At 42.8% G+C, this 14650-nt stretch overlaps 1 protein-coding gene across 1 annotated transcript; it reads right to left on the minus strand.

Moving 5' to 3' along the window:
• Nucleotides 1-3678: 3678 nt before the first annotated feature.
• LOC106605921 (uncharacterized) lies at nt 3679-12090 on the minus strand. Its single transcript, XM_082975789.1, has 3 exons — nt 11734-12090; nt 9125-11305; nt 3679-8939 (listed from the first exon to the last, which is right to left on the minus strand). The coding sequence occupies exons 1-3, from the start codon at nt 11936-11938 to the stop codon at nt 8551-8553; spliced, it is 2775 nt and encodes a 924-aa protein (XP_082831915.1). The 5' UTR covers nt 11939-12090; the 3' UTR covers nt 3679-8550.
• Nucleotides 12091-14650: the final 2560 nt, after the last annotated feature.

Raw genomic sequence — 14650 nt, forward strand, 5'->3', positions numbered from 1 at the left:
TTTACAGCTTTATTTAATAATTGTGTTTAAGCACATGGCAATAAATACAAGGAACATACGATAGGACACTGACGATACAAAACATTAAGAACACCTGCTCTTTTATTTCTGTTTATTTTATTTCACCTTTACTTAACCTGGTAGGCCAGTTGAGAACAAGTTCTCATTTACAACTGCGACCTGGCCAAGATAAAGCAAAGCAGTGCGACACAAACAACAACACAGAGTTACACATGGGATAAACAAACGTACAGTCAATAACACAATAGAAAAATCTCTATACAGTGTGTGCAAATGAAGTAAGGAGATAATGCAATAAATAGGCCAATAGGGGCGAAGTAATTACAATTTAGCAATTTACACTGGAGTGATATATGTGCAGATGAGGATGTGCAAGTAGAAATACTGGTGTGCAAAAGAGCAGAAAAACAAAAAACATATGGGGATGAGGTAGGTAGTTGGTTGGATGGGCTATTTACAGATGGGCTGTGTACGGCTGCAGTGATCGGTAAGCTGCTCTGACAGCTGGTGCTTAAAGCTAGTGAGGGAGATATAAGTCTCCAACCAGTGATTTTTGCAGTTCGTTCCCATCATTGGCAGCAGAGAACTGGAACGAAAGGCTGCCAAAGGATATGTTGGCTTTGGGGATGACCAGTGAAATATACCTGCTGGAGCGCGTGTCACGGGTGGGTGTTGCTATGGTGACCAGTGAGCTGAGATAAGGTGGAGCTTTACCAGTAAAGACTTATAGATGACCTGGAGCCAGTGGATTTGGCGACGAATACGTAGCGAGGACCAGCCAACGAGAGCATACAGGTCGCAGTGGTGGGTAGTATATGGGGCTTTGGTGACAAAACGGATGGCACTGTGATAGACTGCATCCAATTTGCTGAGTAGAGTGTTGGAGGCTATTTTGTAAATGACATCTCCGAAGTCAAGGATCGGTAGGATAGTCAGTTTTACGAGGGTATGTTTGGCAGCATGAGTGAAGGAGGCGTTGTTGCGAAAAAGGAAGCCAATTCTAGATTTAACTTTGAATTGGAGATGCTTAATATGAGTCTGGAAGGAGAGTTTACAGTCTAGCCAGACACCTAGGTATTTATAGTTGTCCACATATTCTAAGTCAGAACCGTCCAGAGTAGTGATGCTAGTCAGGCAGGCGGGTGTGGGCAGCGATCGGTTGAAGAGCATGGATTTAGTTTTACTAGCATTTAAGAGCAGTTGGAGGCCACGGAAGGAGTGTTGTATGGCGTTGAAGCTTGTTTGGAGGTTTGTTAATACAGTATCCAAAGAAGGGCCAGATGTATACAGAATGGTGTTGTCTGCATAGAGGTGGATCAAAGAATCACCTACAGCAAGAGCGACATCATTGATATATACAGAGAAAAGAGTCAGCCCGAGAATTTAACCTTGTGGCAATCCCATAGAGACTGCCAGAGGTCCGGACAACAGGCCGTCCGATTTGACACACTGAACTCTATCTGAGAAGTAGTTAGTGAATTAGGCGAGGCAGTCATTACAGAAACCGAGGCTGTTGAGTCTGCTGATAATAATACTGTGATTGACAGAGTCGAAAGCCTTGGCCAGGTCGATGAAGACGGCTGCACAGTACTGTCTTTTATCGATGGCGGTTATGATATCGTTTAGGACCTTGAGCGTGGCTGAGGTGCACCCGTGACCAGCTCGGAAACCAGATTGCATAGTGGAGAAGGTACGGTGGGATTCGAAATGGTCGGTGATATGTTTGTTCACATGGCTTTCACAGACTTTAGAAAGGCAGGGCAGGATGGATATAGGTCTGTAACAGTTTGGGTCTAGAGTGTCTCCCCCTTTGAAGAGGGGGATGACCGCGGCCGCTATCCAATCTTTAGGAATCTCAGACGATATGAAAGAGAGGTTGAACAGACTAGTAATAGGGGTTTCAACAATGGCGGCGGATAATTTTAGGAAGAGAGAGTCCAGATTGTCTAGCCCAGCTGATTTGTAGGGATCCAGATTTTGCAGCTCTTTCAGAACATTAGCTGTCTGGATTTGGGTGAAGGAGATGCGGGGGGGGCTTGGGCCAGTTGCTGCAGGGGGTGCAGAACTATTGGCCGGGGTTGGGTAGCCAGGTGGAAAGCATGGCCAGCCGTAGAGAAATGCTTATTGAAATTCTCGATTATCGTGGATTCATCAGTGGTGACAGTGTTTCCTAGTCTCAGTGCAGTGGGCAGCTGGGAGGAGGTGTTCTTATTCTCCATGGACTTTACAGTGTCCCAAAACCTTTTGGAATTAGGACTGCAGGATTCAAATTTCTGTTTGAAAAAGCTAGCCTTTTCTTTCCTAACTGACTGTTTGTATTGGTTCCTGACTTCCCTGAAAAGTTGCATATCGCGGGGACTATTCGATGCTAGTGCAGTACACCACAGGATGTTTTTGTGCTGGTCAAGGGCAGTCAGGTCTGGAGTGAACCAAGGGCTATATCTGTTCTTAGTTTTTCATTTTTTGAAAGGGGCATGCTTTTTAAGATGGTGAGGAAAGTACTTTTAAAGAACAACCAGGCATCCTCTACTGACGGGATGAGGTCAATATCTTTCCAGGATACCCAGCTCAGGTTGATTAGAAAGGCCTGCTCGCAGAAGTGTTTTAGGGAGCGTTTGACAGTGATGAGGGGTTGTCGTTTGACTCTGGACCCATAACGGACGCAGGCAATGAGGCAGTGATCGCTGAGATCCTGGTTGAAAACAGCAGAGGTGTATTTAGAGGGCAAGTTGGTCAGGATGATATCTATGAGGGCGCCCATGTTTACGGATTTGGGGTGGTACCTGGTAGGTTCATTGATCATTTGTGTGAGATTGAGGGCATCTAGCTTAGATTGTAGGACGGCCGGGGGTGTTAAGCATATCCCAATTTAGGTCACCTAGCAGTACAAACTCCGACGATAGATGGGGGGCAATCAATTCACATATGGTGTCCAGGGCACAGCTGGAAGCTGAGGGGGGTCTATAACAAGCAGCAACATTGAGGGATTTATTTCTGGAGAGATGGATTTTTAAAAGTAGAAGCTCGAACTGTTTGGGCATAGACTTGGATAGTATGAAAGAACTCTGCAGGCTATCTTTACAGTAGATTGCAGTTCCGCCCCCTTTAGTAGTTCTGTCTTGATGGAAAATGTTGTAATTGGGGATGGAAATTTCAGAATTTTTGGTGGCCTTCCTATGCCAGGATTCAGACACGGCTAGGACATCAGGGTTGGCGGAGTGTGCTAAAGCAGTGAATAAAGCAAACTTAGGGAGGAGGCTTCTGATCTTTCCATGACATAGACTGACCAGGTGAATCCAGGTGAAAGCTATGATCCCTTATTGATGTCACCTGTTAAATACACTTAAATCAGTGTCGATGAAGGTTGGGAGACAGGTTAAAGAAAGATTTTTAAGCGTTGAGACAATTGAGAGATGGATTGTGTATGTGTGCCATTCAGAGGGTAAGTGCCTTTGAATGGGGTATGCTAGTAGGTGCCAGGCACACCGGTTTGAGTGTTTCAAGAACTGCAACGCTACTGTGTTTTTCACACTCAAAACTATCACGTGTATCAAGAATGCTCTGTGGACGTTCCTCCCAGGAATCCAACTGCTGCTTTATGTCTTTGTGTAGGAAAGTGCATTCAAGCTCTCTCTCCTCAAATAAACCCAGACTCCATTTCACAACTTCATTTATTCTAAACACTATGGGCCGGTATCCCAGAGACAGAACAACTAAAAAAACATTATCAATGGATATTTGATAGGACTAGGACTAGGCTTAATATGTGTCTTGGAAAGCCCCTGAATGCTTAATTATGTAAAGCTGCATATGTTAGTTGATATAAATTCTTACATTTGAACCATAGACACCTTCACATTTTACATAAAGTATTCCATATTCACCATAACAACAAACAAATCGGTAGCCATTGTTATAATTACACAATCTTAATGCACCATCAATATTGATAACTACTCCATCTCCACCAAGATACATATTACCTATACACCCAACACTCCCTTACTGTCAAACGTTCTACCAAATGTATTCCCATTCCAAGTTCCAGTCCCCTCATTCCGCACTCCCTCGGTCCATCCTCAACTGTTGGTCTTTCAGTCTGTCTTTTCCATGTCCTCCTCTCCCTCTCTCCCTCTATCCATCTCATTTCATGAAGCACTGGGGTTAACTAAGAGATTGGGCCTCAAATCTATTTTATTACAATTAACTGAGGGGGAAGAGAGAGAGAGAGTGAGAGCGAGAGAATGAGAGAGAGCGAGAGAGAGAGAGCGAGAGCGAGAGCGAGAGAGAGAGCGTGAGAGAGAGAGAGAGAGAGCGAGAGAGAGAGCGAGAGGTGCACATGGCAGGTGTCGAGATCTAACAATCTTCATAAAATATTGTTTTTTGGTAATCTGGTAATAATAATACACAGAAATAAAGATGTATGTCAATGAATACTTTGTTGATGCTAATGCATTGCATTTCAGTTTGTTAACACAATAGTGTGTAGGGCAGGCCAACATGCCTTTGGTGTACAGTGTTTATAAAAAAGTATAACACTACGTTTTAAATTAGCCATAGTTTGACAGAACTGCAAAGGGCTTCTGGGTCTAAGATAAGGTATGCAAAGGCATTCTCCATAGAAAGACACATTGAATTTAGCATTACTCTTTAGGAGCTTGGTTAATGTATGATACAACAGACTTGGGCTCAGAGCGTTCATGACGGCAAAATTAGTTTCCCTTATATTCCACAGTGATATAGTCCGAGCCTATGTTTGTATCATGTTGTCCTACTTTTTTTAATGGTCATTTTGTGCTATTATGTTGGTATGGGAATAAGGCCAAATGAGGTCACATTGCACTGATCCCAATGCATTTGAACTTTGTCATACATGCCACTTCCCCCCAAAAATCTGTAGAGGTTGAGGGAGGAGGAGTGACCATGGGTCACCATGGAGAGGTGCTCACAAAAGGGTGTCATGGGAACGGCTCCAGGGGTCAGGAGTGAGGGTAACAGGGTCAGAGGTCACAGCCAGCTGGACAGCACATAAGAGGAGACGAGGGTGAGAAAAGGGTAACCCAGGGGCCGGGTGGCAGGACGTAAAGGGACATTAACATTGAACTGCTGGGAGGACATGGAGGCCCACTGACCAATACATTTTCATGGACAGCCTACAATGCTGTGACAAACTCGGGTCTAATAGTCCATAGTAACTGACAAGTGAATAGCAATTCTCAGAGTTATGGTGGAAAAAGTAGCAATCAAGAGGTAGGTGGATTTTGAGCCATGCAGATATTTCTATGGGGATAAGGGATGAAATAATGTTTTCTTTTTGGAATTGTATTATATGCCATATTGGTAACACTTTACTTGACTCCAGGAGTCAGAACACGTTATGACACGGTCATAATGATGTCATAATATGGTCATAACACTGTCATTGCCCATATATTTACATATGTTGTGACATACACTATATCTACAAAAGTATGTGGACACCCCTTCAAATTAGTGGATTCGGCTATTTCAGCCACATCCGTTGCTGACAGGTATATAAAATCGAGCACACAGCCATGGAATCTCCATAGACAAATATTTGGAGTAGAATGGCCTTACTGAAGAGCTCAGTGACTTTCAACGTGGCGCCGTCATAGGATGCCACCTTTCCAACAAGTCAGTTCATCAAATTTCTGCCCTGCAAGAGCTGCCCCGGTCAACTGTAAGTGCTTTTATTGTGAAATGGAAACATCTAGGAGCAACAACAGCTCAGCCACGAAGTGGTAGGCCACACAAGCTCACAGAAAGGGACCCCGAGTGCTGAAGCGCATAGTGCGTGAAAATTGTTGGTCCTCAGTTGCAACACTCACTACCAAGTTCCAAACTGCTTCTGGAATAAATGTCAGCACAATAACTGTTCATCGGGAGCTTCATGAAATGGGTTTCCATGGCCAAGCAGCCGCACACAAGCCTAAGATCACCATGCACAATTCCAAGCGTCAGCTGGAGTGGTGGAAAGCTCGCCGCCATTGGACTCTGGAGCAGTGGAAACGCGTTCTCTGGAGGGTTGAATCACGCTTCACCATCTGGCAGTCCGACGGCCGAATCTGGGTTTGGCGGATGCCAGGAGAACGCTACCTGCCCGAAGTCATAGTGCCAACTGTAAAGTTTGGTGGAGGAGGAATAATGGTCTGGGGCTGTTTTTCATGGTTCGGGCTAAACACCTTAGTTCCAGTGAATGGGAATCTTAATGCTACAGCATGCAATGATATTCTAGAAGATTCTGTACTTGGGAAGGCTCTTTCCTGTTTCAGCATGACAATGCCCCCATGCACAAAGCAAGGTCCATACAGAAAAGGTTTGTCACGATCGGTGTGGAATAACTTAACTGGCCTGCACAGAGCACTAACCTCTACCCCACTGAACACCTTTGGGATGAATTGGGTCAATTTCAGAAAACGTTATGTAACATAAAAATAGTGTTGTCAAGTAAAATAACACAATATCTGTCACAACAGGTCTAAATATATGTGTCATGACAGTGTTATGACCATATACAGGCTGCTGGAGATGGATCCTTCTGATAGAGTTCTTGTGGTATATACAGGCTGCTGGAGATGGATCCTTCTGATAGAGTTGTCGTGGTATATACAGGCTGCTGGAGATGGATCCTTCTGATAGAGTTGTCATGGTATATACAGGCTGCTGGAGATGGATCCTTCTGATAGAGTTGTCGTGGTATATACAGGCTGCTGGAGATGGATCCTTCTGATAGAGTTGTCGTGGTATATACAGGCTGCTGGAGATGGATCCTTCTGATAGAGTTATCATGGTATATACAGGCTGCTGGAGATGGATCCTTCTGATAGAGTTATCATGGTATATACAGGCTGCTGGAGATGGATCCTTCTGATAGAGTTATCATGGTATATACAGGCTGCTGGAGATGGATCCTTCTGATAGAGTTATCATGGTATATACAGGCTGCTGGAGATGGATCCTTCTGATAGAGTTATCATGGTATATACAGGCTGCTGGAGATGGATCCTTCTGATAGAGTTATCATGGTATATACAGGCTGCTGGAGATGGATCCTTCTGATAGAGTTGTCATGGTATATAAAGGCTGCTGGAGATGGATCCTTTTGATAGAGCTGGTTTGAGTGTGTCAAGAACTGCAACACTACTGGGTTGTTCACGTGTTACAAATGGCAATTCATACAGTATGTTATGAAGTTGGCTATGTGGCTAACGCTAAGCTAGGGGTTGCTAGACGTTTCTGTTATACACCCACCTATACACCCTACTTTTGTTTTTGCCTTAAGTAACCTTCTGTCTTAAGTAACCATAACAAATGTAACATATCATTTTAATTTATGTGTCCCGGATTTACATTTACTATGTGGTTTATCATGGTAATCAATCAAAATCACATAACAACTGCGTAGGCTGCTATGACATGTTAACATTTTTTAAATACTTACACTACCGTTCAAAAGTTTGGGGTCACTTAGAAATGTCCTTGTTTTTTAAAGAAAAGCTGGAAACGGCTGATTTTTTGTAGAATATCTACATAGGCGTACAGAGCCCCATTATCAGCAACCATCACTCCTGTGTTCCAATGGCACATTGTGTTAGCTAATCCAAGTTAATCATTTTAAAAGGCTAATTGATCATTAGAAAACCCTTTTGCAATTATGTTAGCACAGCTGAAAACTGTTGTTCTGATTAAAGAAGCAATAAAACTGGCCTTCTTTAGACTAGTTGAGTATCTGGAGCATCAGCATTTGTGGGTTTGATTACAGGCTCAAAATGGCCAGAAACAAAGAACTTTCTTCTGAATCTCATCAGTCTATTCTTGTTCTGAGAAATGAAGGCTATTCCATGCAAGAAATTGCCAAGAAACTGAAGATCTCAGACAATGTTGTATGCTACTGCCTTCACAGAACAGCGCAAACTGGCTCTAACCAGAATAAAAAGAGGAGTGGCAGGCCCCGCTGCACAACTGAGCAAGAGGGCAAGTACATTAGAGTGTCTAGTTTGAGAAACAGACGCCTCACAAGTCCTCAACTGGCAGCTTCATTAAATAGTACCCGCAAAACACCAGTCTCAACGTCAACAGTGAAGAGGTGACTCTGGGATGCTAGCCTTCTAGGCAGAGTTGCAAAGAAAAAGCCATATCTCAGACTGGCCAATAAAAAGAAAAGATTAAGATGGGCAAAAGAACACACACACTGGACAGAGGAACTCTGCCTAGAAGGCCAGCATCCCAGAGTCGCCTCTTAGCTAACACAACGTGCCATTGGAACACAGGAGTGATGGTTGCTGTACGCCTGTGTAGATATTCCATAAAAAATCTGGGGTTTCCAGCTACAATAGTCATTTACAACATGAACACTATATTTCTGATCAACTTGATGTAATTTTAATGGACAAAAAATGTGCTTTCTTTCAAAAACAAGGACATTTCTAAGTGACCCCAAACTTTGGAGCGGTAGTGTACACTTTTCACGTTGCATAAGAAACATACATAATACAAAAGTCGTCCGAATCAGAGATGTATCAACCCCTCACCACTGTCCCCAGAACATTTGTAGCAGATAAAGTTGAGCCTCTGGTTCTCCTCCAGACTAACCCATTGCTGCCTCCCGGTGGTCTCTACAGCCCCTGCAATCCCACAGTCCTGCTGGCTGTCTGAGCCGTTCCCGGGGGCCCAGTTCTGGTAGCAGCCTGCATCAGACCTGATCCAGAACCAGAAGTGGAATGAACAGGTGAAGCGCAGGCCCACCCAGACTTGGGATGAGGTGGCGCTGGCAGCCCTCTCTGTCACCCAGGACTGAAGCAGCTCTGTAGTGATGGAGACCAGGTCAACGTGATGCTCTCTGCAGTAGCTCAGGGCCTCGTTCCACGTCATGTTCTCACGGATCAATATCAGGTTGTCTGAGAGAAATAAAGATATAAAGATAGATAACATGGAGCCCATTCAACAAAATGTAGATTTGTATCCATTTATACCTCTGCTCTGTAATATAACATCTTTGAAACAACATAAAACTACAGCCAAACAAAAAGAGACGGTTAGGCTTTCAACATGTCATTAATTGAGATATAATGATGAAAGTTACCTGGACTTAAACCTTGACTGTTTTCATTTGGCATGACAGTGGAGATACTGACAGGCTCTGCAGTACTGTATGGAGCAGTCTCAACCACTGTGGTTATATCTAGGGCAGAAGTATGTTCAGTAGTCGCTTGTGTAATGCTGTGTTGCATTTCTGTGTCTGCAGGCTCAGTTGTTGATTGATGTGTTACATTCTCAGTAGTAAGGTGTTTAGTAGTCGCCTCTTCGGTTGAAACATGCACTGTGGTATTGGATGTAGTTGGTATAGACGTTGAGGAAATGTTTTGGATAGGGACAGTAGAAGCACTTGTAGGTGAGAAATCAGTAGTCACTTTCTCTGTAGTTGAGTGTTCAGTAGTTAACATTTCAGTTGAAGCATGTTCTGTGGTAGTTGGTACAGACATTGAGATAATGCTTTGAAAAGGTACAGTAGTTGCACTTTCTGTATTTAGGTGTTTAGTAGTTAACTGTTCAGTTGAAACTTGGTCTGTTGAATTGAATGTAGTTGGTATAGACATTGAGGGAGTGTTTTCAACAGGTACAGTAGTCAGTGGGTCAGATGTTAGGAGTCTGGTAGACAGCTGTCCAGTAGAAACATGCACTGTGGTATTGGATGTAGTTGGTTTTTGAACAGGTACAGTAGTCAGTGGGTCAGATGTTAGGAGTCTGGTAGACAGCTGTCCAGTAGAAACATGCACTGTGGTATTGGATGTAGTTGGTTTTTGAACAGGTACAGTAGTCAGTGGGTCAGAGGTTAGGAGTCTGGTAGACAGCTGTCCAGTAGAAACATGCACTGGGGTATTGGATGTAGTTGGTACAGGTGTAGAAGGAGTGTTTTGAACAGGTACAGTAGTCAGTGGATCAGAGGTTAAGTGTTCAGTAGTTAACTGTTCAGTTGAAACGTGCTCTGTGGTAGTGAATGTAGTTGGTACAGGTGTTGAGGGACTGTTTTGACCAGGGACAGTAGAAGCACTTGTAGGTATGTAACCAGTAGTTGCTTCCTCTCTAGCTGAGTAACCAGTAGTTGCTTCCTCTCTAGCTGAGTAACCAGTAGTTGCTTCCTCTCTAGTTGAGTATTCAGTAGTTGCTTCCTCTCTAGTTGAGGAGTATTCAGTAGTTGCTTCCTCTCTAGTTGAGTATTCAGTAGTTAACATTTCAGTTGAAGCATGTTCTTTAGTAGTTGGTACTGGTGTTGAGCGAGTGTTTTGAACAGATACAGCAGTTGCATTTGTAGGTATGTAACCAGTAGTCGCTCGGTCTATAGTTAGGTGTTCAGAAGTTAACTGTTCAATTGAAACTTGGTCTGTTGTATTGAATGTAGTTGGTATAGACATTGAGGGAGTGTTTTGAACAGGTACAGTAGTCAGTGGGTCAGATGTTAGGAGTCTGGTAGACAGCTGTTCAGTAGAAACATGGTCTGTGGTATTGGATGTAGTTGGTTTTTGAACAGGTACAGTAGTCAGTGGGTCAGAGGTTAGGAGTCTGGTAGACAGCTGTCCAGTAGAAACATGCACTGGGGTATTGGATGTAGTTGGTTTTTGAACAGGTACAGTAGTCAGTGGGTCAGAGGTTAGGAGTCTGGTAGACAGCTGTCCAGTAGAAACATGCACTGGGGTATTGGATGTAGTTGGTACTGGTGTTGAGGGAGTGTTTTGAACAGGTACAGTAGTCACTGGGTCAGAGGTTAGGTGCTCAGTAGTTAACTGTTCAGTTGAAGCATGTTCTGTGGAAATTAATGTAGTTGGTACAGGCATTGAGATATTGCTTTGAACGGGTACAGTAGACACTGGGTCAGAGGTTAGGTGTTCAGTAGTTAACTGTTTAGTAACATTTACTGTGCTATTGAATGTAGTTGGTTTTTTAACAGTAGTTGCATGTTCGGTAGTTAGGTGTTTAGTAGTTAACTGTTCAATTGAACCTTGCGCTGTGGTAGTGAATGTAGTTGGTACTGGTGTAGATGGAGTGTTTTGAACAGGGAGGCCTACAGTAGTTGCTTGGTCAGAGGTTGGTAAAAGATCTGAAAGAATGTGTTGGATCTGCACAAGATGGGTAGTTGTTAGCTTAGGTGTTACTTCCTCTGTAGTTGACTGTTCAGCAGTGGCAAGCACAGTAGCTGTGGGAGGAGTTGTTTGTGGCACAGTATGTTTGGTTGTAGGTGGCATCTGGGTAGTTGGTCGCTTCATTTCTGTAAGGAATATATACAAATAAATTAGAAACAAGGGTCAAACATATTTCATTCATAACAAACACATTAAATCATGTTTACATACTGCTTTACTCATCTCATATGTATATACTGTATTCTATTCTACTGTATTTTAGTCTATGCCACTCTGACATGGCTCATACTAATATTTCTATATTCCTTAATTCCATTCTTTTACTTTTAGGTTTGTGTGTATTGTATGTATTGTTATGAACTGTTAGATATTACTGCATTGTTGGAGCTAGAAACACAAGCATTTCGCTACACCTGCAATAACATCTGCATGTGACCAATATAATTTGATTTGATTTTGTATCTTAATTGTTTTCTCTGTTTCTATTTGTTTTCTTAAAAGTTGCTACAGGTCAAAATTTGAATCCCACCTAACAAAAATGAACCAAACTCACCACCATGGCAGACAAACCACCAACTGATGTTGCACCACTGGTCATTCCACTTCTTATCGTTGAGTATAACAGAAGTACAGTTCTGGTCCCCTCTGAAGTTGTTAGGCTGATTGGTCTTCCAGAAGCGGTATGAGGAGTTGCTCCCATCTGACCACTTCCATGGGTCTTTGAAGAGACCAATCCACATGCTCTGGGACAGTGACATGTTCTGGATGTGATGGTTTTCCTCTCTGGACCGTATGCTGGCCAGGTCTGTGTACGTACCCCGGCAGTGGTCTTGAGCCTCTCTCCAAGTCTTGCTGTCATCAATGAAGATGTGACTGTTACTAGCGTTTTTCACCGTCAGAGGATAGAAAATACATAACATTTGCATGGAGCATTGGAGATATAGTGGGGTGCAGGGTTGAGCATTGCCCACACAAAATATCATTATGCTCACGCAATCACCCAATTGACTATACCCAAGTCATGTTTTACGGTTGAAATTTCAGTAAGCAAGCTTTAAAACAGGCAAAAAATACCTGACAGCCCATCCAGCCATATCATCCTAGAATCGGCCCTGTATCTGATATGGGGTTGAAATTGCTATAAATAGAATAGACTTAGGATTACTCACCATCAAAGCAAACAAAACCTCTTTTAATTTGGCAGTTATCCTCAAACCACTGTCCGTTTGGATCCATTGCAGCACAGCTATCTTGAGTATTGTTTTGCTTCGGCTCTGCTGCCCTCCAGTTGAAAAACTCAATCTTTCTCTGATCTGGCAATGACCAGTGCCACTCAAATTCATCTCCAAACTCCAGTCCTATCCAGACACTGGCTGTCCAATTCGGTACCAATTGTACAAGTCTATCCAGATCCCCTGAGTTGTAGATGGTTGCCAAGTCAGTGTACATGTCTCTACAATAAGTCTGGGCTTGGCTATAATTCATTTGAAGGCTAACATAGTGATACTGAGGAGGGGAGATACTGAGTCAGGCAACACAGTCCTGTAAAATACAAGCAAAAACCATTAGAGAGCAAGTTAATAATATTTCCTTGCTGCATGCATAGATTTCACACACACATCCTGTTAATATCACAGAATATCAACGTATAATACACATCATGTTGCTTTTCATGAACAGAGAGAACTATGAAAGGATCCTGAAAAATGGCCTGCCGTTTGAAAGTTACCCGTGTGTTGATTGCGTAACAGACGATCAGAATTGTCTTTTATGTATGAGGTACTCCCAACACTTATACCTCTTTCTAAAGGATTTATATTTGAATGCCTTATTCAATGATGCCTAAATTATCACAATGACTCCAACAAATAACTTTGATGTTATTGAAAGCACTGAAGAATACATACCTGAGACGGACAGGAGACACAACAGTGCAGTGCTCCTCATCATGACAGTAGCTTTTCAGCAGTCTTCAGAATGGGTTGTCAAACTGAAATCATCCATTACTAACATACAAACTGACACCCTGTGTTCTAGTCTAGTCCAAAATCCTCTGAAATGGAGGCAACTGACACTCGTTGTAACTTAGTTGACTGACTTATTAAGACTCCGTAGTAGTAGGTGTCTAAGAATGTGACCGGTCTTGTTTATAAAGATAACACATGTTAAGGTTCACCCTTGTCATAATGTTCCCTGACAAGGTAGTGCATCAGGTTTAGATCTGTCACTCTTATACATAGAGCCTCCATGACGAGGCTGTGACGGGTGGTAAGAAAGACATGTCAGTCAAGAACACGGAAGTGTGTCACCAAAAACCACATGATAATTGATAAAATGTACATAATCACATTGTGAACCTGTTGAGATACACTGATAGTGGAAGTCATTGCTGGGCCTATTCGCCTACAGATAAAAAGCAATTGTCCCAGAACGGTCCATTTTGTATTGAAAAATAGAATACTAGTTGACAGTCCAAGTCATTAGTAAGGTGTTAGGAATGAGCTTGAGCAATTCAGGTTATTCTGTATGAAGATACCTTCCCAAACAGGTAACAATATACTGTAGTTACTGTCTTCTGCTGGTCTGACAAATGAGCGTGAAACAAAATGATTCATCAAGTTAGCGACAGAATTGTTCACTCAAGGGCATGACTAGTGATAAGCAGACCTATTGTTCCCCTTTAAAGAACAAGGAAGTTTAACTCTGCTTGATGCAAAAGACTAGGAGCCCGCACTGTACAGCACCAGTCAAAAGTTTGAACAACTCATTCAAGGGTTTTTCTTTATTTTTACAATTTTCTACATTGTAGAATAATAGTGAAAACATCAAAACTATTAAATAACACATATGGAATCATGTAGTAACCAAAAAAGTGTGAAACACATCAAAATATATGTTATATTTGAGATTCTTCAAAGTAGCCACAGTTTGCCTTGATGAAAGCTTTGCACACTCTTGGCATTCTCTCAACCAGCTTCACCTGGAATGCTTTTCCAACAGTCTGGAAGGAGTTCCCACATATGCTGAGCACTTGTTGGCTGCTTTTCCTTCACTCTGCGGTCCAACTCATCCCAAACGATCTCAACCTTCTTCGTCAAATATCCCTTGCACAGCCTGGAGGTGTGTGTTGGGTCATTGTCCTGTTGAAAAACACAAACTAGGTGGGATGGCGTATCGCTGCAGAATGCTGTGGTAGCGATGCTGGTTAAGAGTGCCTTGAATTCTAAATAAATCACTGACAGTGTCAACAGCAAAGCACCTCCACACCATCACACCTCCTCCTCCATGCTTCACGGTAGGAACCACACATGCAGAGATCATCCATTCACCTACTCTGCGTCTCACAAAGACAAGGCGGTTGGAACCAAAAATCTAAAATTTGGACTCACCAGACCAAAGGACAGATTTCCACTGGTCTAATGTCCATTGCTCATGTTTCTTGGCCCAAGCAAGTCTCTTCTTATTATTGG

This window comes from Salmo salar, chromosome 05, assembly GCF_965601325.2.
Source record: "Salmo salar chromosome 05, fSalSal1, whole genome shotgun sequence".
NCBI lineage: Eukaryota > Metazoa > Chordata > Actinopteri > Salmoniformes > Salmonidae > Salmo > Salmo salar.

Excerpts from the sequence above, each read along its gene's own strand:
- LOC106605921 (XM_082975789.1), bottom strand. The coding sequence starts at position 11,938 with ATGTCACTGTCCCAGAGCATGTGGATTGGTCTCTTCAAAGACCCATGG. Across the intron at positions 11,306-11,733 it reads GTGGTTTGTCTGCCATGGTG|AAATGAAGCGACCAACTACC; the intron begins GTGAGTTTGGTT and ends TATTCCTTACAG. Across the intron at positions 8,940-9,124 it reads CAGTCAAGGTTTAAGTCCAG|ACAACCTGATATTGATCCGT; the intron begins GTAACTTTCATC and ends TATTTCTCTCAG.